At 47.0% G+C, this 27631-nt stretch overlaps 1 protein-coding gene across 1 annotated transcript; it reads left to right on the forward strand.

Moving 5' to 3' along the window:
- Positions 1–3019: 3019 nt before the first annotated feature.
- On the forward strand, positions 3020–27631 carry SERPINE3 (serpin family E member 3). Its single transcript, XM_054162922.1, is given in 9 exon segments — positions 3020–3145; positions 3906–4203; positions 9795–10028; positions 11453–11650; positions 15965–16163; positions 17190–17290; positions 18375–18461; positions 23307–23390; positions 27588–27631. Coding segments are annotated over 9 exon segments (1371 nt in total).

The following is a 27631-nucleotide window of genomic DNA, read 5'->3' on the forward strand; positions in this document are numbered from 1 at the left end:
TCCCACTCCTCTAGCTGAGAACAGAACCTGGACCATGTAAACCTGAAGATTCTGGAGAAGAGTTGCCCCTGGTCATCTCCCCTTCCTTCACCTGTTCTTTCTCCTCCTGCAAGTCTTTCACAGCAAACTTGGAAGAGCCACCCATGATGGTGTTTGTGAGTGCAGAGCTGTAAGGGATGCTGCAGCGGTCTGCCCCTTTGCCCATCATGACAGTCACACAGGAGGACATGGAGCATCCGTACAGTAACAGCACTGGCACTCCACAGATGCAAACAGAATCTCATCCCTTGGTGAAAGCTACTGCTTCTGTCCTCTCTTCTGCACCAGTTTTGCTCCCTGTTTGGTGGTTTGCTCACACATATAGAAAGGTCTTTGCTGTTTTCTTCCTCAGAGTGCTGCAACCAGCACCACAACAAGAGGACACAGCCTCAAGCTGCACCAGGGGAGGTTTAGACTGCATGTTAGGAAGAAGTTCTTCATAGAGAGAGAGAGATTGGCCATTGGAATGTGCTGCCCAGGGAGGTGCTGGAGTGACCATCACTGGAAGTGTTTAAGAGGAGACTGGATGAGGCACTTGGTGCCATGGTTTAGTTGATCAGATGGTGCTGGGTGATAGGTTGGACTTGATGATCTTGAAGGTCTCTTCCAACCTGGTCTCGTCTCATCTCTTCTCTTCTCTTCTCTTCTCTTCTCTTCTCTTCTCTTCTCTTCTCTTCTCTTCTCTTCTCTTCTCTTCTCTTCTCTTCTCTTCTCTTCTCTTCTCTTCTCTTCTCTTCTCTTCTCTTCTCTTCTCTTCTCTTCTCTTCTCTTCTCTTCTCTTCTCTTCTCTTCTCTTCTCTTCTCTTCCCTTCTCTTCTCTTCTCTTCTCTCCAACCATCCTGGGTCTGTTCCTTGCCTCACTTCCCTCTCTGGCAGGCTAAGTTACCTCAATGTCAAGAAGCATTTCTCAGAATACATCTGTCCCTTTCTGTCTTTGAAGAGATATCTTGCAGACCAATCAGTTGCATTCCTTTTATATGCATTTCCAGTCAAAAATGATTGCCAGCAAATCTATCAGTACTTTCCCCAGTGCCTGGTGATGCATAGCTAGATAAGACCCAAAGTGGGATGTGATGCCTAAACCAGGCCACAGGCAGGTTTAAAGAGTGTAAAAAAACCCATTAAAAGCAGTAAAAATGAGAGTGTGTGTCTCCTTCTCCACAGTGGTCTAATCCTAACTTCATTTGGTTTGCAGGCCCTGGGGCCACAAACTGCCCTTGCTTGGACTGCTCAAGCTTCAGGCTCCCTGGACTCATTTGGCAGAGTTTTCTGACTTACCCCCAACACAACATCAGCTTCCCCTCAGTCATCCAGCTCTCAGCTTTGGGTCCCAGTTTAGGGAAGAGAAACTTACAACTAAGGCTGCTCAGCTGAAGAGGCATGGGAATTTGGGGTCTGGCCTTGATCCTGCTAAACATTCATAGCCTTTCCCCTTGCTACTTTAGATTAGACTAGACTAGACTAGACTAGAATAGACTAGAATAGAATAGAATTAAGCAGGTGGAAAAGACCTGAGAGATCAAGTCCAACCTATCACCCAGCACCATCTGATCAACTCAACCATGGCACCAAGTGCCTCATCCAGGCTCTTCCTAAACACCTCCAGGGATGGTGACTCCACCACCTCCCGGGGCAGCACATCCCAATGGCCAATCTCTCTTGCTGGGAAGAACTTCTTCCTAACATCCAGCCTAAACCTCCCCTGGCACAGCTTGAGACTGTGTCCTCTCATTCTGGTGTTGCTTGCCTGAGAGAAGAGACCAACCCCCACCTGGCTACAACCTCCCTTCAGGGAGCTGTAGAGAGCAAGAAGGTCTCCCCTGTGCCTCCTCTTCTTCAGGCTAAGCAACCCCAGCTCCCTCAGCCTCTCCTCAGAGGGCTGTGCTCCAGACCCCTCCCCAGCTTTGTTGCCTTTCTCTGGACACATTCGAGAGTCTCAATGTCCTTCTTGAGCTGAGCAGCCCAGAACTGGACACAGGACTCAAGGTGTGGCCTGAGCAGTGCTGAGCACAGGGCACAATGACTTCCCTGCTCCTGCTGGCCACACTGTTCCTGATGCAGGCCAGGGTACCATTGGCCTTCTTGGCCACCTGGGCATACTGCTGGCTCATGTTCAGCCTACTCTCATCCAGTGCCCCCAGGTCCCTCTCTGCCTGGCTGCTCTCCAGCCACACTGACCCCAGCCTGTAGCACTGCATGGGGTTGCTGTGGCCAAAGTGCAGCACCTGGCACTTGGATGTGTCCAGTCTTAGTTGTTCTTAGTTAACAACAGGAATGCAGGAATGCTGTAGGATAGCTAAGTAGATATAAAGTCAAACTCTACAAAGATCAGTGAGCTGCAGTTTTGCACACATTTTATGGACAGGTTTTGGTGCTGTCATGTGAGGAATGTCTTGAGCAGCCACAACTGCTTTCAAAGCTGCCACTACCACAGGTCTTCTGCTTTTGGGCCAGAGCCATCGCTTCCTCATGCAGTCTCCTTCAAGGGCAGCTCTCTGTGGTTTCTTCCCTCCTGGAAAGGAAAGAGTGAACTGAAGCCTTGCTGTTTGGGATGGCATTAAATAGAAAAAAAGAAAAAAGGCAAATAAAGACATCTTAATTGCATGGGATTTCTGAATAAGGTTTCAAAGTGGGGGGGAAAAAGTAGCTGTGTGCCTGGTACACAGAGAGCCCTTTCTCTTCCCCTTTGTGGCAGAGGAATCAATGGAATTCATATAATAGAAAGAGGGGGGTGGGAAGAGAGATAGGAGATGCCTTGCTCGGTACCAGCAGGTCACAAGTTTCATGAGGCTCAAGCAGGGCTTGCTAGGAAGCTGCTGACTCTATCTCCATGTGTACCTTTTTGTTCCTTGCCTTGGATTTGCTGGTCAGTGGCATGCTGCTTTGCCTGGCTCTCCATGGAGCTTGTAGCCTACAGGAATTTGGACAGAGTGGTACAGACATCGCCGACAGAGACTCTGATCACTGACTATCCCTTTAAATGCAGTCTCATGACTTAGTCCTTGCTCCACTACCTATTAAAGAAGGAGGCAAGACGTGCATAGGCAGCTTCCACTCAGGCACCCAGAAGGACACAGAGAGGCAAGACAATTGGACAGAGCTAACTGTGAGTAAATAAGAGGCATTAGAGGTGCTCTCTAGAGCAAAGGGCACGGAGAAAGATTTGTAGGCAATCCTGGAGTGAAAGAAGGTGCAGTATGTTTTAGGATATATTTGCTCAAATGGTAGAATTCTGTGGGGGGAAAAAAAAAGCTATTCTGTCATTTTAGCCTTGTTCCTTTCAATATGACTCTAAGGGTCTCTTCAAGATAACATTCACCAGTGCTTGATTTCCCATAGCAACCCAAAGCAGTGATATTGCCCTGCAAGCACCACAGCCTTTTGCATATACAACAGTTTGGAGGTTTTTTCCCTACTGGAATAAATTGCATAGAAGTAATGTCCAGGAGCAAAGTTGAAACCAAGCTTGGATCTAAAGCCCAGCCTTGAGTCTCCGGTTCGGTATCTGCACCTCGCAAGGGGTGGCCTTATTTCTGGGTGTGCTAGATGTGACCCCATTTCTGCTGGGCACAGCCAGGAGCTGTGGGTGCTTGGCAGCATGGGGACTGCACTGAGGTGTCCCAACCTCTGTGCAGGCAGCTAACTTTCTAACCAAGATATTCTCTGTCTCCATGCACCGTAATGGCCAACTGTCTTACACAGGTACAGCGTGCTGGAAGCTGCAGTTCTTGTTAGTCATCAGCACATCCTCACATCCAGGGGAGACCTGGACAAGTATTTTAACCTTGATATTGCAGGTGGTGACACTGCTAGGAGGAGCAAGTGCCTCTGTCAGCTCAGCCTGTGTCTTTTCTCATTAACTGCAGGTATAATTACCTGGTGGAGAGTGCTCCCAGCTCACCTTCATGTTGCCCATTTTCTCCTCTGTGCTCATCCTCTCTGCTTGCTGTCTGACCAAAGGAAACTGCATCTCCTATGATGAGCTGAAAGAGCTGAAGTCTCAATTTGCCATCACCCTCTACCAGCATTTATCTGAAGCAGAGAACAGGACCAATCTGGTAGTCTCTCCAGCAAGTGTGGCTATCTCTTTGGAGCTGCTGCAGTTTGGAGCTCAAGGAAATACCTTTGAGGAGCTGCAGAACGCCTTAGGATACAACATCCATGGTAATGTACTGCTGGAAAGAAACATTTCTTGTCTGACATATTGCAATAGATTCATGACTTCCCTAAGGGCACAGCCACTGCACACACCACACTGAATTTCTGTCTTCTCTCTCACTGCAAGGGTTATCTTTGGAGTGATTTCTCCATCTTTGATAGCCAAGTGTCAGTGGGGCAAAGAAAACTCAAAGGAGTATTTGATGCACATTACTCTTTCTCTTTTCCCCCTTGATCAGTGTTTAGTCTTTTACTGCACCAAAATACAGCTGCATCTAGAGAAGCTATTTCCATGAGCAGCAGAACTGCTCCTGATGTCCCAGAGGTTCAGCATGTCCATTGTGTCCTGGCCTCACCTTTGTCCTCTGCAGGGAAGTGCCGTGCAGGGGGAAGCCTTTTGCTCTCTTATCCCATTAGGAAACGTTTTGAAGCTGTTAGACACTGAGCTATCTTTAAGACTTTGCACCTTTTTCTGATGTTATTACAACTGTCCAAAGAGATGAAAAGTTATTAGAAGAGGACTGGCAGAGAGAGAGAGAGATACACAGACAGATGGATGGTGCAATTGCATCTCTCTCTGGAAGCAGACTAAGATGAAGGCTCACTGGAAATCTGGAAGGGATATGGGAAAGGCAGATGCCTTTAAATCTAACACTAAGTCAGCTGAATGTAAGGATGCTGTTTTCATTTAGCTCTGGATTATCCTACCATCTCCCTTCATGTGCCAAAAACTACTTTACATTATGGGCATAATGTTTATAAAAAGCAGATGACTGCCTCAGCTTCAGCATTTGCAGCTTACATGCAAGACTTCTGCACAGAGGTGACAGTGCTGCTTCTTACCATAAGACTTACTTCCAGCATGTGAAGACTGAAGATAAAACCTGCAGCAGTTTCACCTTCTGGTGCTGCAACCTGCCTTGGTCACCATTTGCTGTGCTGCAGAGCATTGATATTCAAACCCAGCACAGCAGGAAGAGCTAGCTCTGGCTGCTTACAAACACAGCTGCATGTGCTGACACAAGGACAGTGCAGCTAGATTATGAGCAGCTGATGGAATGAAGTTTTGCCTACAAGGCTCTTGCTTCACTCTGCTAAATTCAGCAGGGTGATTTTAAACAACACAAATTCATCCAAGGATTACCATAGCTTGGCACTTCCAGACAGCAGGGGCTCAGTTACTAAGAAAGTGGAGGCGCAGGGGAGACCTTCTTGCTCTCTCCAACTCCCTGAAGGGAGGTTGTAGCCAGCTGGGGGTTGGTCTCTTCTCCCAGGCAACCAGCACCAGAACAAGAGGACACAGTCTCAAGCTGTGCCAGGGGAGGTTCAGGCTGGATGTTAGGAAGAAGTTCTTCCCAGCAAGAGAGATTGGCCATGGGAATGTGCTGCCCAGGGAGGTGGTGGAGTCACCATCCCTGGAGGTGTTTAGGAAGAGCCTGGATGAGGCACTTGGTGCCATGGTTTAGTTGATCAGATGGTGTTGGGTGGTAAGTTGGACTGGATGATCTCTGAGGTCTTTCCCAACCTGACTGATTCTCTGAAAGAACCTTAAGAATAATATTGCACAGTGAAATTCAGACACAGATCAACACCCCCAACAAAACCCCAATGAGTAGCGCAGAGATTGTCAGTTCCCTGCCGGCTCTGTCGTGCTGCCTCACTTCTCACGTGGCTCATCATACCCAGCAGACCTTTTATCTCTGTTTTGGTTGTCTGTGGCACAATCCACAGGAGCTTTGGCTTTCAGCACTGTTAATGCATGGATGTGAAAATAAAGTAGGATGCCTTTGGTTACAATAGCAATATTTCCAGTGATGGGGAAGGAAACTACTTCCTCAGATAGAATAGAATAGGACAGGATAGAATAGAATAGAATAGAATAGAATAGAATAGAATAGAATAGAATAGAATAGAATAGAATAGAATAGAATAGAATAGAATAGAATAGGAAAGGATAGGATAGGATAGGATAGGATAGGATAGGATAGGATAGGATAGGCCATATTGGAAGAGAACTTTGAGATCATAGAATCAACAAGGTTGGAAAAGACCTCCAAGATCATCAAGTCCAACCTGTCACCCAACACCATCTAATCAACTCAACCATGGCACCACTAAACAGGATATAAGAGTTGGGGCTGTTCAGACTGGAGGGAGAAAGGCTTCAGGAATACCTGCTAGCAGCTTTTCAGAACCTGAAGGAGACCTACAAGAAATCTGGGAAGGGATGTTTTGCAAGGGTTTGTCATGATAGGACAAGAGGGAAAGGATTGAAGCTTGAGGAGGACAGATTTAGACTGGATATTAGAAAGAAATTCTTTACAGTAAGGGTGGTGAGGCACTGGAACAGGTTGTCCAGGGAGGTCATGGATTTCCCTTCCCTGGAGGCATTCAAGGCCAGGTTGAATGACATCTTCAGCAACCCAGTCTAGTGGAAGATGTCCTTGCCCATGGCAAGGGGGTTGGAGCAAGTATAATAGAATAGAGTAGAATAGAATAGAATAGAATAGAATAGAATAGAATAGAATAGAATAGAATAGAATAGAATAGAATAGAATTAACCGGGTTGGAAAAGACCTCAGAGATCATCCAGTCCAACCTATCACCCAACACCATCTAATCAACTAAACCATGGCACCAAGTGCCTCATCCAGGCTTTTCCTAAACACCTCCAGGGATGGTGACTCCACCACCTCCCTGGGCAGCACATTCCAATGGCCAATCTCTCTTGCTGGGAAGAACTTCTTCCTAACATCCAGCCTCCTAACATCTAGATGATCTTCAAGGTCTCTTCCAACCCAAACCATTCTGTGGTTCTATGATTTCCCAGTCCTCAGGGGAAGGCTCCCAGGTGACCTCATTGTGGCCTTCCAGGATCTGAAGGGGGCTACAAGAAGGCTGGGGAGGGACTGCTCAGGATCTCAGGCAGTGATAGGACTGGGGGGAATGGAATGAAGCTGGAGGTGGGGAGAGTCAGGCTGGAGGTGAGGAGGAAGTTCTTCCCCAGGAGAGTGGTGAAGCCCTGGAATGGGTTGTCCAGGGAGGTGGTTGAGGCCCCATCCCTGGAGGTGTTTAAGCCCAGGCTGGATGAGTCTCTGGCCAGCCTGATCTAGTGTGGGGTGTCCCTGCCCATGGCAGGGGGGTTGGAACTAGCTGATCCTTGTGGTCCCTTCCAACCCTGACTGATACTGTGATACTATGATACTATTTATGGGAGGAGGAACCTGCTGGCTGGAAATGCCTTAAAGGCAATTAAGGACTCAGCAAGACTTGCCAGCTGCATGTAGACAAGTCCCCTCCAAAGCACAACAAGGAGTACAGGACAGTTGCTGAATCAAGAACAGGAGGTTTGAGGAGATCTGACACAGAGCCCATTGATATCATTCAGACTGAGTGCAAGTCCAGGCCTTGGGAGTCAGCTCAGCATGAGCAATCCCATCACAAGCATCACAGTAAGCAAACCAGTGGCAGCCAGAAATGGGAGCTACATCACCTGTTAGGGCAGCCCACCAGAACCTCTGTGCATGGCTTCTGTTGACCCCACACCTTCACCCTGTATCCACCACCGAAGCCACCACCATCCTGATCTAGCTGAAGGTGTCCCTGCTCCTTGCATGAGGACTGTAGTAGATGACCCTGAAATGTTCCTTCCAACTCAAACCATTCTGATGCTATGGACTACCATAAGCCCCCCAGGAACAGGGCACTGGGGCACTATCCAACTGCTTTCAGCAGTAGACAATGAACTGGAAATTACCAAGTGTGTGAGTGGCACTGAGCTCGTAGCTGCTGTAAGTGTTTTGGAAGATCAGAACCGAATTCAAAAGGATCTTGGTAAATCAGAGAGATGTGTGAGGTGAATAGGACATAATTCAATAAGGACAAGTGCAGGAATTTAGGAGGAATCAGCAGCAGCCATTCAAGTTTGAGGAACAAGGAGCCAAAGAATAGCTTTGTAGGAAGGGGTCTGAGGGTTCTTGGCAATTAAACCAGAAGAATGATGAATGGGAAATACAATTGTACTGCAGGGAAAGCAGGCACTGCTGGGGAATGGATAAAGAGAAGGGTTGCTGGTAACCCACATGAAGCAACTTAGCAGCTCTGCTTAGCACTCTCAAAACTCACCTGCAACACTGGGTCAGTGTGGGGCAAGGGCCAAGGAAACAGAGACAGACCTGGAGCAGTCAGGGGGATCATTTCCTGGGGTGTGTGCCGTCAGTACTGGCAGAAAGAGATAGCAGCACTGCAGCATCAGCAGCTGAGCCAGTCACAGCCAGAGGTGCCTGGGCTCACTGATGGGAACCCAGAGTTCCAAAAGTGAAATAGTGTTCTCTAGGAACTGTAAGAGCTGTGTTTGCATGGAGCTGTGAGCCTGAGGGGAAATCACCCACTTGACATGTCTGTTTCTACAGCAACACAGTCTCAGGCTGCACCAGGGGAGGTTCAGGCTGGATGTTAGGAAGAAGTTCTATACAGAGAGAGTGATTGCCCATTGGAATGGGCTGCCTGGGGAGCTGGTGGAGTCACCATCACTGGAGGTGCTCAGGAGGAGACTGGATGGGGTGCTTGGTGCCATGGGTTAGTTGTTTGGGTGGTGTTGGATTGGTTGATGGGTTGGATAGGATGATCTTGAAGGTCTCTTCCAACCTGGCTTATTCTATGTATTCTATGTAACATGAAGAGTACCTTCTGGTGTCCAGTGCATCACCATCCTTGACAGCAGTGCTTGGCAATATTAGAATAGAATAGAATAGAATAGAATAGAATAGAATAGAATAGAATAGAATAGAATAGAATAGAATAGAATAGAATAGAATAGAATAGAATAGAATAAATAGAAGTAACTAGGTGGAAAAGACCTTCAAGATCAAGTCCAACCTATCACCCAACACCATCTGATCAACTAAACCATGGCACCAAGTGCCTCATCCAGGCTCTTCTTAAACATCTCCAGGGATGGGGACTCCACCACCTCCCTGGGCAGCACATCCCAATGGCCAATCTCTCTTGCTGGGAAGAACTTCTTCCTAACATCCAGCCTAAATCTTCCCCTGGCACAGCTTGAGACTGTGTCCTCTTGTTCTGGTGCTGCTTGCCTGGGAGAAGAGACCAACCCCCACCTGGCTACAACCTCCCTGCAGGGAGTTGTAGAGAGCAAGAAGGTCTCCCCTGAGCCTCCTCTTCTCCAGGCTAAGCAACCCCAGCTCCCTCAGCCTCTCCTCACAGGGCTGTGCTCCAGACCCCTCCCCAGCTTTGTTGCCCTTCTCTGGACACCTTCCAGCAACTCAACATCTTTCCTAAACTGAGGGGCCCAGAACTGGACACAGGACTCAAGGTGTAGCCTAACCAGTGCTGAGCACAGGGCAGAAGGACTTCCTTGCTCCTGCTGGCCACACTCTTCCTGATGCAGGCCAGGGAATACCCACAGTCAAGAGTGCTTCTGTTGTCATAGTGTTTTCTGTTGTCACAGTGTTCTAACTTTCAGAGGACATCAGTGTCAGCTCTGGAGTCTGGAGCTCCTGAGCCCTGCTGCAGTCTCTGCTGTCCTGAGCCTTACCACAGTATCTGCAGCTTCTCCCTTCTCTCTCACTCTGCAGATCAAAGTGTGCAGGAGCTCTTGCACTCGATGTACAGAGGAGTGACTGACTCCAGCCAAGGCCCAGTGGTCCAGTTGGCATGCTCCTTCCTCATGGACACTGGGGTGCAGCTCTCACCCATCTTCGCTGCACAAGCTGCACGCTGGGCAAACAGCAGCCTGCAGCAAACCAGCTTCACTGACCCCAACAGAACTGCAGCTCAGGTGCAGGAATGGCTCACTGATAAGCTTGGAGGTAACACAGCAACACACTGTGCCATTAGCATGATGACACAGCCTGCATTTAGCCAACTATAAAGTCATTTTTTTGGCCACCACTCTGCGTTGTCCAAGCCAAGGCTGGGAGCTAGGAGATCTAATTCTTGTGCTACAGACATCTCTAATGTGAGGAAAGAGAAGGAATAGCTCTGGTTCTGTGACAATGAGTTTGGAGTATCAAGCTGGTAACCACTTGGCCTTGCTCCTGCCTGGTTTTCAGTGGCAATCCTCTGTAGTAGTTTCAGTGTTAAGGATGAGCAGCCAAATTCCCCAGGGAGCAAGCTCTCTGTGTGGAATGCTTTCATGCTGCTGAGTGGAACATGCAGGGCTGAGCAGTCAAACTATGAGTTTAAAGAGTCAAAATAGAACATAGAACAGAACAGAACAGAACAGAACAGAACAGAACTGAATTGAATTGAATTGAATTGAATTGAATTGAATTGAATTGAATTGAATTGAATTGAATTGAATTGAATTAACTAGGCTGGAAAAGACCTCTGAGATCATCAAGTCAAACCTATCACCCAACACCATCTGATCAACTAAACCATGGCACCAAGTGCCTCATCCACACTCTCCCTAAACACTTCCAGTGATGGTGACTCCACCACCTCCCTGGGCAGCACATTCCAGTGGCCAGTTACTCTTTCTGGGAAGAGCTTTCTCCTCACCTCCAGCCTAAACCTCCCCTGGCACAGCTTGAGACTCTGTCCTCTTGTGCTGGTGCTGGTTGCCTGGGAGAAGAGACCAACCCCCACCTGGCTACAACCTCCCTTCAGGGAGTTGCAGAGAGCAAGAAGGTCTCCCCTGAGCCTCCTCTTCTGCAGGCTAAGCAACCCCAGCTCCCTCAGCCTCTCCTCACAGGGCTGTGCTCCAGACCCCTCCCCAGCTTTGTTGCCCTTCTCTGGACACCTTCCAGCATCTCAACATCTTTCCTGTGGACACAGGACTCAAGGTGTGGCCTAACCAGTGCTGAGCACAGGGCACAATGACTTTCCTGCTCCTGCTGGCCACCTTCTTGCTGTCTCAACTCCCTGAAGGGAGGTTGTAGCCAGGTGGGGGTTGGCCTCTTCTCCCAGGCAACCAGCACTATAACAAGAGGACACAGTCTCAAGCTGTGCCAGGGGAGGTTCAGGATGGATGTTAGGAGGAAGTTCTTCCCAGCAAGAGAGATTGGCCATTGGGATGTGCTGCCCAGGGAGGTGGTGGAGTCACCATCCCTGGAGTGTTCAAGCGGGGACTGGACATGGCACTCGAAGCCATGGTTTAGTTGGCCATGAGGTGTTGGGTGACAGGTTGGACTTGACGGTCTCTGAGGTCTTTTCCAACTTATTGATTCTATGATTCTGTGTTCCTATGATCCTCTGATTCTCTCCCCCACTCTGCATCTTCTCCACACAGATGGGGAGGTGCGTGGCATGCTGCTGGAGAGTGCTGGCTCGCCGCTTAGCCAGGTTGCCTTGGTGAGCACCATGCACTTCAAAAGCACGTGGCAAAAGAAGTTTCCCTTCATGGACACCCAGCTGCTGCCGTTCACCACAGCAGAGGGCTCCACCCTGAAAGTGCCCACAATGCATCACACAGCTGAAGTTAACTACGGTAACAGTCCTTGATCTAGAGCTGCTCTACTGTACAGCATGGAACAGTTTGAGTTGTTTCCACAGCTGCTGCACTGAGATGTGGGAAGTCTGAGAAGGAATTGTGACAGGAGAAGGGAACAACAGAGATTGGAGGGACCTTGGTCTACAAAGTCCTTTACAGTAACAGGAGATCGTTATTCAAAGCTACCAGCTGAACATGAGCCAGCAGTGTGCCCAGGTGGCCAAGAAGGCCAAAAACATCCTGGCCTGCATCAGAAATAGTGTGGCTAGGAGGAGCAGGGAACTAATTCTGCCCTGCACTCAGCACTGGTTAGGCCAGACCTTGAGTGCTGTGTCCAGTTCTGGGCCCCTCAGTTTAAGAAGGACATTGAGACACTGGAAGGTGTCCAGAGAAGGGCAACAAAGCTGGGGAGGGGTCTGGAGCACAGCCCTGTGGGGAGAGGCTGAGGGAGCTGGGGTTGCTTAGCCTGGAGAAGAGGAGGCTCAGGGGAGACCTTCTTGCTCTCTACAACTCCCTGAAGGGAGGTTGTAGCCAGGTGGGGGTTGGTCTCTTCTCCCAGGCAACCAGCAGCAGAACAAGAGGACACAGTCTCAAGCTGTGCCAGGGGAGGTTTAGGCTGGAGCTGAGGAGAAAGCTTTTTACAGAGAGTTGTTGGCCATTGGGATGTGCTGCCCAGGGAGGTGATGGAGTCACCATCCCTGGAGGTGTTCAGGAAGAGCCTGGATGAGGCACTTGGTGCCATGGTTTAGTTGATTAGATGGTGCTGGGTGGTAGGTTGGACTTGATGATCTCAAAGGTCTTTTCCAACCTGGTTAATTCTATTCTATCTGCTCTGAAATGTGTGAACTCTCTGCAGCTGGACAGACTTGTGAGGAAGCTGAACTGGCACGGATCATCCTGAGGTTGCTGCTTGTCAGGTTTGACAGAGCCAGCTCAGGCTTTACCACTAGAAGTGCCAGAAACATTTCCAACTCATTTGTTAGACATTAATACAAACGACAGCTTTACTGCAGCAGAACAGATGCAGGAGATACCTTTCCTTCATTCTCAAATTATAGCAGCTGCCTGCCCTCAGGATTAAAACACAGAGCAAGAAAGATTAGCTGTGGCCGGCTGTTGATCTCAGCATTTACAACACAGTTTATCCTTTTAACACGGCCACACAGAACAAATCAGCTTGGGGACAGTGAACACTGCTCCAAGAAAATGTCAGCACTGCTATTTACATAAACCTTACAAGCACTGCAGCTATTTTACATGCTCATTTTTGCAAGCAGTCTGTTAACTGCACCTGAACGCTGATGTAGCATGGATGATGCTTACAGGACACTCAAAAGCAGTTCCAGTTGGGAACGCTAAACATTCTGACTCAGTAATCTCAAGCCTTTGATTCTTTTACTTAATAAGATCTGTGTAACCTTGGTGCACAGCATGATCCCCTTGGTGCACAACATGATCCCCTTGGTGCACAGCATGATCCCCTTGGTGCACAGCATGATCCCCTTGGTGCACAGCATGATCACCTTGGTGCACAACATGATCACTTCAAAACTGCAGCAGGCTCACAGATTAGGCCACTCATGTTCAGTGCACTGCAAATGTTAACCTTCCCTGCTTGCCCATTACAAACCAGGTTAGGCCACACTTTGAGTCCTGTGTCCAGTTCTGGGCCCCTCAGTTTAGGAAAGATGCTGAGCTGCTGGAAGGTGTCCAGAGAAGGGCAATAAAGCTGGGGAGGGGTCTGGAGCACAGCCCTGTGAGGAGAGGCTGAGGGAGCTGGGGTTGCTTAGCTTGCAGAAGAGGAGGCTCAGGGTTGACCTTCTTGCTCTCTACAACTACTTGAAGCGAGGTTGTAGGCAGAGGTTGGTCTCTTCTCCCAGGCACCCAGCACCAGAACAAGAGGACACAGTCTCAGGCTGCACCAGGGGAGGTTTAGGCTGGAGGTTAGGAGGAAGTTCTACACACAGAGAGTGCTTGCCCATTGGAATGTGCTGCCCAGGGAGGTGGTGGAGTCACCATCACTGGAGGTGTTCAGGAGGAGACTTGATAGGGTGCTTGGTTGCATGGTTTAGTTGGTTGGATGGTGTTGGATGATAGGTTGGACATGGTGATCTTGAAGGTCTCTTCCAACCTGGTTTATTCTATTCTATTCTATTCTATTCTATTCTATTCTATTCTATTCTATTCTATTCTACTCTAAATGCTATTTATTGGATTAACAGACACACACACACAAAAAAGAGAGAAAGCAAGAGTGTGAAAAGTGAACCTGCTGTACTGCACAGAAGTCCAGTGGAAATGCCTGGACTAGCTGTTCATTGAAGTAGAGAACTAAAGTGGTATGTTTGAATGGCTATTACAAACAGTTGCATAACTAATAAGTTAGAAGCCCACTGGCTCTCCCCTCTGAGAGTAGTTTTTAAAAGCTTCACCTGATCCTGATATATTTTAGGCCTAGATCTTCAAACATAAGAACTTTGGTGCTTAAATAAGCACCAGCCTGATCAGTTTGTTGTTTCATGTAGGTATTTGTCTCTTGAAATAAGGTTAAAACAGTTTCAAAGGTAGTACAGTTGGAAATGTGAGGCAAGGTAGGTTTCAGTTAATTGAACAGGACACTCCTCCTTTTGTCTGTGCAATGCCTTTCAAAAGCAGATTCTTAGTGCAAGGGAATCACAGAGGGAATGGGCAGCTGCTCTGAAGAACAAGCACTGAAGGAACAGTCGCTGTAAAGTTGCTGTCTTTGCCTCAGTAATGCTTTTAAAACCCAAGCCATACCCTGCTGAGACACTGCTGCCAAGTGCTGTCACTGCCATTTTCCTGCCAAGGTATATACAGATTTGTTTATTTTAACACAGTCAGATGAGCTACTGCTCTGAGGTAAGAACAACATGAAGTGGCTGCACGAGGCCATGCATTAGGCCAATCTTTATATCCCATCACTGGGGTTCAGAGTCATCTGCCAGGCTTGGGATGCTGGTTCCCCCCCACCTGGTTGGACTCGATGATCTCAAAGGTCTCTTCCAGCCTGGTTTATTCTATTCTATTCTATTCTATTCTATTCTATTCTACTCTACTCTACTCTACTCCATTCCATTCTATTCCATTCCATTCCATGCTACTCTACTCTACTCTATTCTACTCTACTCTACTCTACTCCATTCCATTCCATTCCATTCCACTCTACTCTGCTCTACTCTACTCTATTCTACTCTACTCTACTCTACTCCATTCCATTCCATTCCATTCCATTCCATTCCACTCTACTCTACTCTACTCTACTCTACTCTACTCTACTCTACTCTATTCCATTTTATTCTGTTCTATTCTATTCTATGCTGAATGACTCCAGGTAAAAGTTTCTGGTTACAGTTTTATTGGCAATGAAAGACCATAAAAAGGTAATAAAGGGCAATAAAAGCCAGCAAAGCAAGACAGCACGCTGGGCTTGAGAGGGTACAAAACTTCACCCCCACAGCACTTTTACAATAGCTTTCTTTACCTTACATAGCTACCTCATTTACATAAACAGGCTTATGCTAAATAGAAGGCAGGCATATGATAATGAGTTTTCAGAACAGGTGATCAAATCCCTGCTCTTGTGCACTCTGTGTGGTAAGGGGCAAAGTATCCACTTCCACACATGCTCAGTCGTCCAGGCTTCTCATCTAAAGAGAACAAATGCCTAGTTCTGGATAGACCTGGGGGGTTCATCTTTAATACAGCTTCTCCTTAGCCTTGGTGTCTCCAATTAACCAGGCTGTAGGCCTGCAAAATATGCAGCTTTCCCTTTGTCCTCAAAACAGGCCCTGCAAGCTTCTGACCCTTAGTCTTAGTGCACTCGGAATCTTATACTTTTAACACAAATCACATATTCTGTTCTATCCTATCCTATCCTATCCTATCCTATCCCATCCTATTCTGTTCTATTCTATTTAATCCTATCCTATCCTATCCTATCCTATCCTATCCTATCCTATTCTATTCTATTCTATTCTATTCTATTCTATTCTATTCTATTCTATTTAATCCTATCCTATCCTATTCTATTTAATCCTATCCTATCCTATCCTATCCTATCCTATCCTATCCTATCCTATCCTATCCTATCCTATCCTATTCTTTCTTTTCTATTCTATTATATTCTATTTAATTCTATCCTATCCTATCCTATCCTATCCTATCCTATCCTATCCTATCCTATCCTATCCTATCCTTTCTTTTCTATTCTATTATATTCTATTTAATTTTACCCTATCCTATCCTATCCTATCCTATCCTAAAATAAGACCTGTATTTCCCCACCCACAGGCCAGTTTCAGACTGCAGCTCTCAAGAATTTCAGTGTGGTCGAGTTACCTTACCTGGGAGAGAAACTCAGCATGTTCCTAGTGCTTCCCAGCCACAAAAGAACGTCTTTATCCCAGATTGAGTCTCACCTTTCTGCCAAAACCATAACCCTCTGGGCCAACAGCCTGAAGAGAACAAAGATGGACATTTTTCTTCCCAGGTAAGCAAAATGTTAGTACTGTGAGACAGCTTCCCTACTTCAGTTGTCAGAACCCTGTGTAACAGTGCTGAGAGAAGCAGTGTGTGAGGCAAAATCAGATGAGATGCTTTTGGCTCTGTTACTCATCACACAGTCAGAAAGGCTCCAACACCTCCCTCAGAGATGAAGGTGTGAGCTGGGGTTGCCCAAACTTTCTGGTATGCCCCATGCTGATTTTAACCCCAAAGTATTTCAGCTGACCTTAGAGCCTTCAGTTAAAACTTGTTTAGGGTCCAACAATCCTTTAAGGGTCTGAAAGAGAGAAATACTCCTGGCCCTTTGCAAGGCTCCATTGTCCCCTTTGCCTGAGGAAGGATAAACACATAACCTTGGAAATCCCTGCAGTGCCTTCTTTCTGCATTCTGTTTACACCTCTTCCAGAGAACCTGGGGCCCCCTGCCAGTGAGACCCGTCTCTCTGAGCACAAAGCAAGTTCAAGCCATCTGTTTTCTACATCAGTCATTTCCCATTGTTAGCAAATACATGGCTCCTAGAAGCACTTTCTGTCAGCTGCTCCAGTGACACTGCATAGCAGGAGGAATCAGTGCAGAAGAGCCTTTTGTGGCTGGCACCTATTATGTGGATCAGCAAGGAAGGCCTTCATTCCTCAGCTCCTGCAAGGCATTCCTCAAGTCAGTGAAGCACTGAACAGCAATTTGTACAGTAATATCCTTCTTCTCCCAGCTAATCTTTAGCAACTGTTTCAGTGGGGTCCTTGCTACAGCCAAAAAGGTTGGTGGAAAAGAGAACACTTGCAAAGATGCAGAGCTTGTGGGTCGTGAAGACTGAGAGGCAGTCTGATTGCAAGAGGTGGAGGTGAAGATGAGCTGCTTTTCAGCCAAGCACACTTCACTGGCTGAAACACTCTGGCTTTACACAGAAATGGATGGAATGCAAAGGCTTGAATTAAATTCTATCTGCTCCACCTCTCCTCTCCACCGAAGTACAAATCCTGCACTGAAAGAAAATCTGTCATGTTCATTTCAGGTTCAGTGTTCACAGCCTTTTTGACCTAAAGACAGCTTTTTCTGCCTTGGGAATTAGAGATGCATTTGATCCCAGCACTGCTAATTTTAGAGGCATTTCAGGTAAGAGGCTTGGCTGAATAAAAAATGATCAGTGAGCCAGCAGCTGTGGGCTTAACATCTGAGTGACTCATTAGACCTGGGCCTATGAACTGATTGTTCTTCTTCCTCTGTGAAGCTCTATTAACACAGTTCACATTTCTACATCTCAAGAAGAGTATTTCAGAATTGTGGTGGTGGTTGTTCATTTTGCTCTGTTTCCAGTGGGACACAGCAGAGACCAGGCACACACCCCTTTGTCCAACAGCACTGAGTAGTGATGCAGTTACTGCTGCTCCAGCCAAATGCCAGGGGACTGGAATCTTTTAGAGTGGAATGGGAATGGAATGGAATGGAATGGAATGGAATGGAATGGAATGGAATGGAATGGAATGGAATGGAATAGAATGGAATGGAACAGAATAGAATAGAATAGAATGGAATAGAATGGAATGGAATAGAATAGAATAGAATAGAATAGAATAGAATAGAATAGAATAGAATAGAATAGAATAGAATAGAATAGAATTAGAATAGAATAGAATAGAATAGAATAGAATAGAATAGAATAGAATAGAATAGAATAGAATAGAATAGAATAGAATAGAATAGAATAGAATAGAATAGAATAAACCAGGTTGGAAGAGACCTTCCAGATCATCGAGTCCAACCTATCACCCAACACCATCTAATCAACTAAACCATGGCACCAAGTGCCTCATCCAGGCCCTTCCTAAACACCTCCAGGGATGGTGACTCCACCACCTCCCTGGGCAGCACATCCCAATGGCCAGTCTCTTGCTGGGAAGAACTTCTTGCTAACATCCAGCCTAAACCTCCCCTGGCACAGCTTGAGACTGTGTCCTACCCAACCTTTAGTGTAGTTCTGTTAGTCACTGAATTAGTTAACTGTTAAGTATTTGAGCCAGGCATATGGTCCTCAGATTCTGCAGGGATGGGGTGGGGGGAAGTAAAAGCACTCTGGATTTAAAACAAACAAAAAGCTGTTCACAATGGAAAGCAAATGTTCACCAATAGCTGTTAATGTTACTTTTCCTGGGTGGTTGGGGGTGGGGGTGTATGTTTTTGGGGTGTTTTTGTTTTGCAGAGCAAGACAGTCTTTATATTTCAGAAGCTATTCACAAAGCAGAGATTGAAATAACAGAAGATGGTACAAAGGCATCAGGAGCTACAGGTAAATCAAATACACAGACTTTGCTTCTTACTCCTGCATCTTCTCCCTACAGAAATAACTCCTAGCCTTTTAGTAAAGAACAAAAAAGCAAGGTACCATTCAAATGTGTGCCTAAAAGACATCTCCACTTTTAGCACACACCTGCTTTACCTTTGCAATTGTTCATAACAAACTGGCTAATGGTTTTCTCTCAGACCAGCACTGAAAGGCTCAAGTGAAAACCAGGTTTGGCAGACCAGGGAAGATGGGTTTTTACAAAGCACAAACCACTTCTCTTTCTGGGGGTTAAATCTGTTTGCTCTGATCATAAAAGCACAGAATTAGAAAGAAGAAGAAAAAAAAACCACAACAGAACAACTTTACTAACACTTGGTCTGTAGCTCCTGAACTGTGCCATGGTTTGTACGTCTCAAGATAGACTAGAAGGGTAGGATAGGATAAAGTAGGATAGGATAGGATAGGGTAGGGTAGGGTAGGGTAGGATAAAGTAGGATAGGATAGGATAGGATAGGGTAGGGTAGGGTAGGGTAGGGTAGGGTAGGATAGGATAGGATAGGATAGGATAGGATAGGATAGGATAGGATAGGATAGGATAGGATAGGATAGGATAGGATGGAATGGAATGGAATGGAATGGAATGGAATGGAATGGAATGGAATGGAATGGAATAGAATAGAATAGAATAGAATAGAATAGAATAGAATAGAATAGAATAGAATAGAATAGAATAGAATAGAATTAACCAGGTTGGAAGAGAAGTTCAAGCTCATGGAGTCCAACCTATCACCCAACACCATCTAATCAACTCAACCATGGCACCAAGCACCCCATCCAGCCTCTTCCTAAACACCTCCAGGGATGGTGACTCCACCACCTCCCTGGGCAGCACATCCCAATGGCCAATCTCTCTTTCTATGAAAACCTTCTCCCTAATATCCATCCTAATGTATTTGATAGCATTGAAGGCAATAATAGGAAAGTTTTGTCATCTTGAAGCTTCTTTATGTGCTTTGAAGCATGACTTTCATGTGCAGGAGTTTCTGCTAGTGGATCATTTCCCTGTGAGCAGCTGGGGATGGCTGAATGGGGAGGTTCAGAATAGAACCTCAACTATGGACTAAACAGTCAACAAAAAAGTGACATTTGTCAATAGAAATCATGAGTCCTGTGTCCAGTTCTGGGCCCCTCAGGTTAGGAAAGATGTTGAGGTGCTGGAAGGTGTCCAGAGAAGGGCAACAAAGCTGGGGAGGGGTCTGGAGCACAGCCCTGTGAGGAGAGGCTGAGGGAGCTGGGGTTGCTTAGCCTGGAGAAGAGGAGGCTCAGGGGAGACCTTCTTGCTGTCTACAGCTACCTGAAGGGAGGTTGTAGCCAGGTGGGGGTTGGTCTCTTCTCCCAGGCACCCAGCACCAGAACAAGAGGCCACAGTCTCAAGCTGTGCCAGGAGAGGTTTAGGCTGGATGTTAAGCAGAAGTTCTTCACAGCAAGAGAGATTGGCCATGATCTCAAAGGTCTTTTCCAACTGGTTAATTCTCTTCTATTCTATGACTGTCATAAACCAGAGGAACTAAAATTACTGAGCTGTGCAATACTTTTTTGCCTTCTGAGGCGGGCAGGCCACATGAGCCTTATCAAAGCAGACCCCTGCTTTTCTTGTTGCCTTTTTGGAAGACTCAGGTGCTGCAGAGATGCTACAAGCCAGCGTGATAGGCAACGGCAGCCCTAGATCCCTGTGTGGATTATGCAGGCGTTACTGCCACTTCCTTGCTTCTCTTGAGAAGCTGAACTTGTCCTCAAGCTCTTTCTGCATCAGCACAGGATGATCATTAACCACATCTCACCTTCCTACTTGGCTGGGCTGTGCTGACTGTAGATGTGCCCTGCATACACATTGCAAATGGTGGTGGTCCTTGACTGCAGATCAGGGCCAGGTCTGAGTCTCTCCAATTTCACCTCCTTGCCCTCCTTGCTTTCAGGAAGAAATCCAAGACATGCAGAGAGAGAGCACTGCAGTGCATCTCATTGCTTTGCTGATGATGTCAGGCCACTCACTGCAGCTATCCCACAGTCATGATGTCAAAAGGAACCTGAGCACAGCTGATTTAGTGTAGGATTCTTCTACAGCTTTGAGTAAGACACATACTGTACCTGTGTGGGAGTGCAGTGAAGAGCTGACAACTAAATGAATCCTTCTGCACAGCTACCAGTTTGAACTGTTATGACAACTCTCATCTCCACTGGGGTATTAATATTTCCAGTAATCTTTCTGGCAATTCCCATGCAAAATAAGGGTTGAGCTGGCTTCAGTTACATACCAAAGACTAAGTAATAGCAGGCATCAGACCTTTAACCCATTGCAACCAATGCCAAAATCTTCCCTAACTGCAGTCAGACCAAGCTAAGCAGCTGATTTGAAAAGGTATTCCTCTGTTTGTTCACTTCACCTCAGCAAGGCCTTTGACACCGTCCCCCACAGCAAACTCCTGGCCAAGCTGTCAGCCCCTGGCTTGGACAGCAGCTCTCTGAGCCTGGTCAGGAACTGGCTGGAGGCTGAGCCCAGAGAGTGGTGGTGAATGGTGCCACATCCGGCACCAGTGGTGTGCCCCAGGGATCAGTGCTGGGCCCCATGCTCTTTAACATCTTTATTGATGATCTGGATGAGGGCACCGAGTCCATCAGCAGTAAATTTGCAGATGACACCAAGTTGGGGGCAGGAGTTGATCTGCTGGAGGGTAGAGAGGCTCTGCAGAGGGACCTCGACAGGCTGGGCAGATGGGCAGAGGCCAAGGGCAGGAGATTGAACACAGCCAAGTGCCGGGTTCTGCACATTGGCCACAGCAACCCCATGCAGAGCTACAGGCTGGGGTCAGAGTGGCTGAAAGCAGCCAGGCAGAGAGGGACCTGGGGGTGCTGGGTGATGGTAGGCTGAACATGAGCCTGCAGTGTGCCCAGGCAGCCAAGAGGGCCAATGGCATCCTGGCCTGCATGAGGAACAGTGTGGCCAGCAGGAGCAGGGAGGTCATTCTGCCCCTGTACACTGCACTGGTTAGGGCACACCTTGAGTCCTGTGTGCAGTTCTGGGCCCCTCAGTTTAGGAAGGAGGTTGACTTGCTGGAACGAGTCCAGAGAAGAGCAACAAAGTTGGTGAGGGGTTTGGAACATAAGCCCTACGAGGAGAGGCTGAGGGAGCTGGGGTTGCTTAGCCTGGAGAAGAGGAGGCTCAGGGGAGACCTTCTGGCTCTCTCCAACTCCCTGAAGGGAGGTTGTAGCCAGGTGGGGGTTGGTCTCTTCTCCCAGGCAACCAGCACCAGAACAAGAGGACATAGTCTCAAACTGCACCAGGGGAGGTTTAGGCTGGAGGTTGGGAAGAAGTTCTACACAGAGAGAGTGATTGCCCATTGGAATGGGCTGCCTGGGGAGGTGGTGGAGTCACCATCACTGGAGGTGTTGAGGAGGAGACTTGATGGGGTGCTTGGTGCCATGGGTTAGTTGTTTAGGTGGTGTTGGATTGGTTGATGGGTTGGAAGGGATGATCTTGAAGGTCTCTTCCAACCTGGTTTATTCTATTATATCCTATTTTAAAAGCTCTGGGTGTAGTGACATGGTGGCTTGCAAGCTGAAGCAGGCAGCCTTTACTAGGAGCACTGAAAGGCTCACTCAAAGCAGTTTCACTGACTCTTATTGAAATTCTTAATTGAGTTCCATTGTTTCCTTAGAAAAACATAACCCAAACGTGGGAGTTGCAGTATTTGCTTTACAATCTGCTCTTAATGCTGTATAGCCACAGCAAAGAAGATTTAAACAAGATGTGCTTTAATAATAGCTGAAACTTCATGTTTCTTAGAGACTTTCCATCCACAATGAGAGAGGAGACAATCGTACAGACAGGCATAAACTGAGACTGGGAAACTTACCTTTTGTTCAGAGCTCTGAGAGAGAACCTCCAGGATGATGCAGATATTTCTCTGCTGCTTCTCCCCCATTTGAAACAGGGACTTACAGTTGTGCCTAACCAAGGCTTAGCTAACTGGTTAGGCATGAGCATGGTATGGCTTCAGCAGAGTTAGGCCACACCTTGAGTCTTGTGTCCAGTTCTGGGCCCCTCAGTTTAGGAAAGCTGTTGAGGTGCTGGAAGGTGTCCAGAGAAGGGCAACAAAGCTGGGGAGGGGTTTGGAGCACAGCCCTGGGAGGAGAGGCTGAGGGAGCTGGGGTTGCTTAGCCTGGAGAAGAGGAGGCTCAGGGGAGACCTTCTTGCTCTCTCCAACTCCCTGAAGGGAGGCTGTAGACAGGCAGAGGTTGGTCTCTTCTCCCAGGCAACCAGCACCAGAACAAGAGGACACAGTCTCAAGCTGTGCCAGGGGAGGTTTAGGCTGGATGTTAGGAAGAAGTGCTTCCCAACAAGAGAGATTGGCCATTGGGATGTGCTGCCCAGGGAGGTGGTGGAGTCACCATCCCTGGAGGTGTTTAGGAAGAGCCTGGATGAGGCACTTGGTGCCATGGTTTAGTTGATCAGATGGTGTTGGGTGATAGGTTGGACTTGATCTCGAAGGTCTTTTCCAACCTGGTTAATTCTATCCTATTCTAACAAAAACCCAAACCCAAACCAAACCCCCAAAAAATACTTTTGAAATCCAAACCCAGATGGCCTCCAGTAACAGAACAGACACAAAACACCTGCATGGGGTCTCACAACACTTAACCTGCTCCTGCACTCAGGTAAGACTGGTGTTTTATTCACTAAGCAGAGGTGGCAAGCCAAGATGCCAAGCAGCAGGCCTTGAGGACGCTGTGTAAAAGAGGGAGTGGGAAAGGCCTCACTGTACTGATGTTTTCTTTCTTGCATTACAGCAATGGTATTGCTGAAAAGGTCTCGAACACCTCTGTTCAAAGCAGACAGACCCTTCACATTCTTCCTGAGACAAGCTACCACAGGTACACATGTGCTCTCCAGTTCAATAGCAGAATGGGTGTTAGGAAGAAGTTCTTCATAGCAAGAGAGATTGGCCATTGGGATGTGCTGCCCAGGGAGGTGGTGGAGTCACCGTCACTGGGGGTGTTTAGGAAGAGCCTGGATGAGGCACTTGGTGCCATGGCTTAGTTGATCAGATGGTGTTGGGTGATAGGTTGGACTTGATGATCTCAAAGGTCTCTTCCAACCTGGTTAATTCTATCCTATCCTATCCTATCCTATCCTATCCTATCCTATCCTATCCTATCCTATCCTATCCTATCCTATCCTATCCTATCTTATCCTCTCCTCTCCTCTCCTATCCCATCCTATCCTATCCTATCCTCTCGTCTCCTATCCCATCCTATCCTATCCTATCCTCTCCTCTCCTCTCCTATCCCATCCTATCCCATCCCATCCTATCCCTTCCCAAACAGCACTGAAATCAGGGAAATGTTTTGTAAACAATGTGCCATTCTTTAGCTTAGGAAATTCCAACCAGCACAAGCCCAGTGACTTTTGAAGGCACAAAGAAACACAGCTTAATTCCTCTTATAAGGATGTATGATGGTAATAGAAGCCAGGGAAGGCAGATTAGCCTCTTGTAGGTATACACAGTATGTGCTCAAAAGATAATTACAGGCACTAGAAAGATCTTGTAGCTCTGAAGTGCCCCAAGATTAGGGAGTGACCTCTGCAGAGCAATTCAAATTACAAATGGGCTGGATGAGCTCTGTTCATAATTCAGGTAGTTAAAACCTGAATCTTTCTCTATAAATGAACCTTTTTTCATGCCTACACAGGTGGCACCAGGCCTCTGGGGCCTGAGACCCTGTGTATTAACTCCTACATCACCAGTTGCTAGGGGACTAGCTCAGAAATTCTGAAGGCTCACAATCGTTTGCCCAAACACTGTGAGCTGAGAGTCTGCAGGAGCAAGTTTCTCTTCCTTTATATCTTGAATGCAAAGGCTTTAGAATAGAATAGGATAGGATAGGATAAGATAGGATAGGATAGGATAGAATAGAATAGAATAGAATAGAATAGAATAGAATAGAATAGAATAGAATAGAATAGGATAGGATAAGATAGGGTAGGGTAGGGTAGGATAGGATAGGATAGGATAGGATAGGATAGGATAGGATAGGATAGGATAGAATAGAATAGAATAGAATAGAATAAACCAGGTTGGAAGAGACCTTCAAGATCATCGCATCCAACCCATCAACCAATCCAACACCACCTAATCAACTAACCCATGGCACCAAGCACCCCATCAAGTCTCCTCCTAGTTTTACCCATTTGGTTTCCTCACTACTACCATACCCATGTGGACTCCTCATGAGCCATGCAGGCCATTGAAAGCCATGGATATTCACTGTATGCCCTTAGGTAACTTAGCTCTGCTGAAAAGCCTAACTTGCACCTTCCCTCTTGCAAGCCGCTGTCAAAAATGCACGTTCCTTTTCCAGCTGATCTCTCTTTCTTGCAAATGACCTCCCCTGGCCCCACAGGCAAATGAAATTGCATAGCATGGTTGAGAGTGAAGCACTGCAGCACTCCCCTGGCTTCAGAGCTGTGCTGTGTGTATCTCACTTTAGATGTCTAATCCCCTGAGTTACTCAAGACCACCTTACAGCCTGTGGGCAATAAGAACCAAGAATTGCCTCGGCACCATTTAGCTGGTGCTTGCTTCTCTGAAGCATCAGGCCACCCCCAACGACTTAGAATTCTTAGCAGAACCATAAATCTGTACCTTAAGTACTTTCTTAGAAGTCCTTCAGACCAGCAGGCTTCTCTCATGACCAGGGTCACATCTCTTCAGATTTCCTGGGCACATGCAGCCATTTACAGGGTCCAGTAAAACACTGAGGCCTGGCAAGACAACCAAAACCCACCAAGTCTTCCTTATCTGCTGCCAACCAACACACACTGACTGCTGCTTAGTGAACTCCTGCCTGTGTAACACTCTCCTTCATAAAGCTCTGCCTTATGCTTTGAACAAAAAGCAAACACACCTTTAAGAGAGAAGCACTGCCTTTGGGCTTGTGTTTGAAATGTGTGTTGGCCACCATTGGCATTCAGTCAGTAGAAGTATCTTTAGTTGTTAAATGAAGTTTTACCATCTACAACTCCCTGAAGGGAGGCTGTAGCCAGGTGGGGGTTGGTCTCTTCTCCCAGGCAACCAGCACCAGAACAAGAGGACACAGTCTCAAGCTGTGCCAGGGGCTGGATGTTAGGAAGAAGTTCTTCCCAGCAAGAGAGATTGGCCATTGGAATGTGCTGCCCAGGGAGGTGGTGGAGTCACCATCCCTGGGGGTGTTTAGGAGTAGAGTGGTGTTTGGTGCCATGGTTTAGTTGATTAGATATTGTTGGATAATAGGTTGGATTCAATGATCTCAAAGGTTTTTTCCAACCTGGTTAATTCTATCCTATTCTAACTAAAAATGGGGGTGGGGGAAGGCACTAACAGCTGACCTATGAAACCTGAGAATAGAATGGAATAGGATAGGATAGGATAGGATAGGATAGGATAGGATAGGATAGAATAGAATAGAATAGAATAGAATAGAATAGAATAGAATAGAATAGAATAGAATAGAATAGAATAGAATAAGGTAGGGTAGGGTAGGGTAGGGTAGGGTAGGGTAGGGTAGGGTAGGGTAGGGTAGGGTAGGGTAGGGTAGGGTAGGGTAGGGTAGGGTAGGATAGAATTAACCAGGTTGGAAGAGACCTTTGAGATCATGGAGTCCAACCTATCACCCAACACCTTCTAATCAACTAAACCATGGCACCAAGTGCCTCATCCAGGCTCTTCCTAAACACCAATTTCAGTGAATCAAACTGCTGTTTACAGGATATGAGAAATGCTATGAATAGGAAGGAAGTCAGGCTGCAAAGCAGGACATTTATGTGAAGCATAAAATACATACCTTCAACAAGCAGCTTAGATCCAGAAGTACCCTTCTGTAATGAAGGCTTTCTAATGCAAAACCTGAAACCATTCAGTCATTTTGGTTGCTCACCATTCAGTGAACAAAGTTATTCAGGTATGAAAAGGGTAAACAAGACCTACTTTTAATGCCCTTTGTTAACCTAACCAAAGGTACTTAAAACATACTATCCACAGAGCTCATAAGGAATCTTTATGCAAAGCAAGAAGTCTTCCTTGCATCAGGCTCCTAGGAATAGCAGGAATTGCATTTTCCATGTGTTACAACAGCAAGGTTCTGCCTGACATAGCTGAGAAAGCTTGTGGGTTTACAATCTGAACCTCAGCTTGAACACATTCCCCCTGAAGGACAGGCAAGGCAACAGCAGTACAAACAGCTGAACCACAAACTCCATCGACCCAAGGCAGGGATTTGATTCAAGGGGTTGGAAATGCTCTTTTCTGCTACCACCACCAACACAAGGGAGTGCACTTTGGCTCCACTTTGCTCAGTTTAAAAGAGATTCTTTAGCCAATGGCTTGGGCAAGTTCCAGGTTTTGGCAAACTTCTGGTTTGGTCAACCAAACATTTGGAAAGCTCTTTCTGTTCTTGAAGTCTTCAAGGCAAGCATGAAATTGTGTTTGATTTTTTCCACACAAGCAATGATCACTAATCTCCTGTCCCAGCTGCTGGAAGGTGGCCAGAGAAGGGCAGCAAAGCTGGGGAGGGGTCTGGAGCACAGCCCTGGGAGGAGAGGCTGAGGGAGCTGGGGTTGCTTAGCCTGCAGAAGAGGAGGCTCAGGGGAGACCTTCTTGCTCTCTACAACTCCCTGAAGGGAGGTTGTAGCCAGGTGGGGGTTGGTCTCTTCGCCCAGGCAACTAGCAGCAGAACAAGAGGACACAGTCTCAAGCTGTGCCAGGGGAGGTTTAGGCTGGATGTTAGGAGGAAGGTCTTCCAAGCAAGAGAGATTGGCCATGGGAATGTGCTGCCCAGGGAGGTGGTGGAGTCACCATCCCTGGAGGTGTTTAGGAAGAGCCTGGATGAGGCACTTGGTGCCATGGTTTAGTTGATCAGATGGTCTTGAGTGATAGGTTGGACTCATTGATCTCAAAGTCTCTTCCAACCTGGTTAATTCTATTCTATTCTATTCTATTCTATTCTATTCTATTCTATTCTATTCTATTCATGAATTTAAACTGTACCACTCTTTGAACACTGAAATAATGTTAATATTGTTCTCCTTTGCAGGTTCAGTGCTCTTTATAGGGAGAGTTACAAATCCTTCACAGTAA

Source organism: Dryobates pubescens, chromosome 7, assembly GCF_014839835.1.
Source record: "Dryobates pubescens isolate bDryPub1 chromosome 7, bDryPub1.pri, whole genome shotgun sequence".
In the NCBI taxonomy this organism is placed as follows: Eukaryota; Metazoa; Chordata; class Aves; order Piciformes; family Picidae; genus Dryobates; species Dryobates pubescens.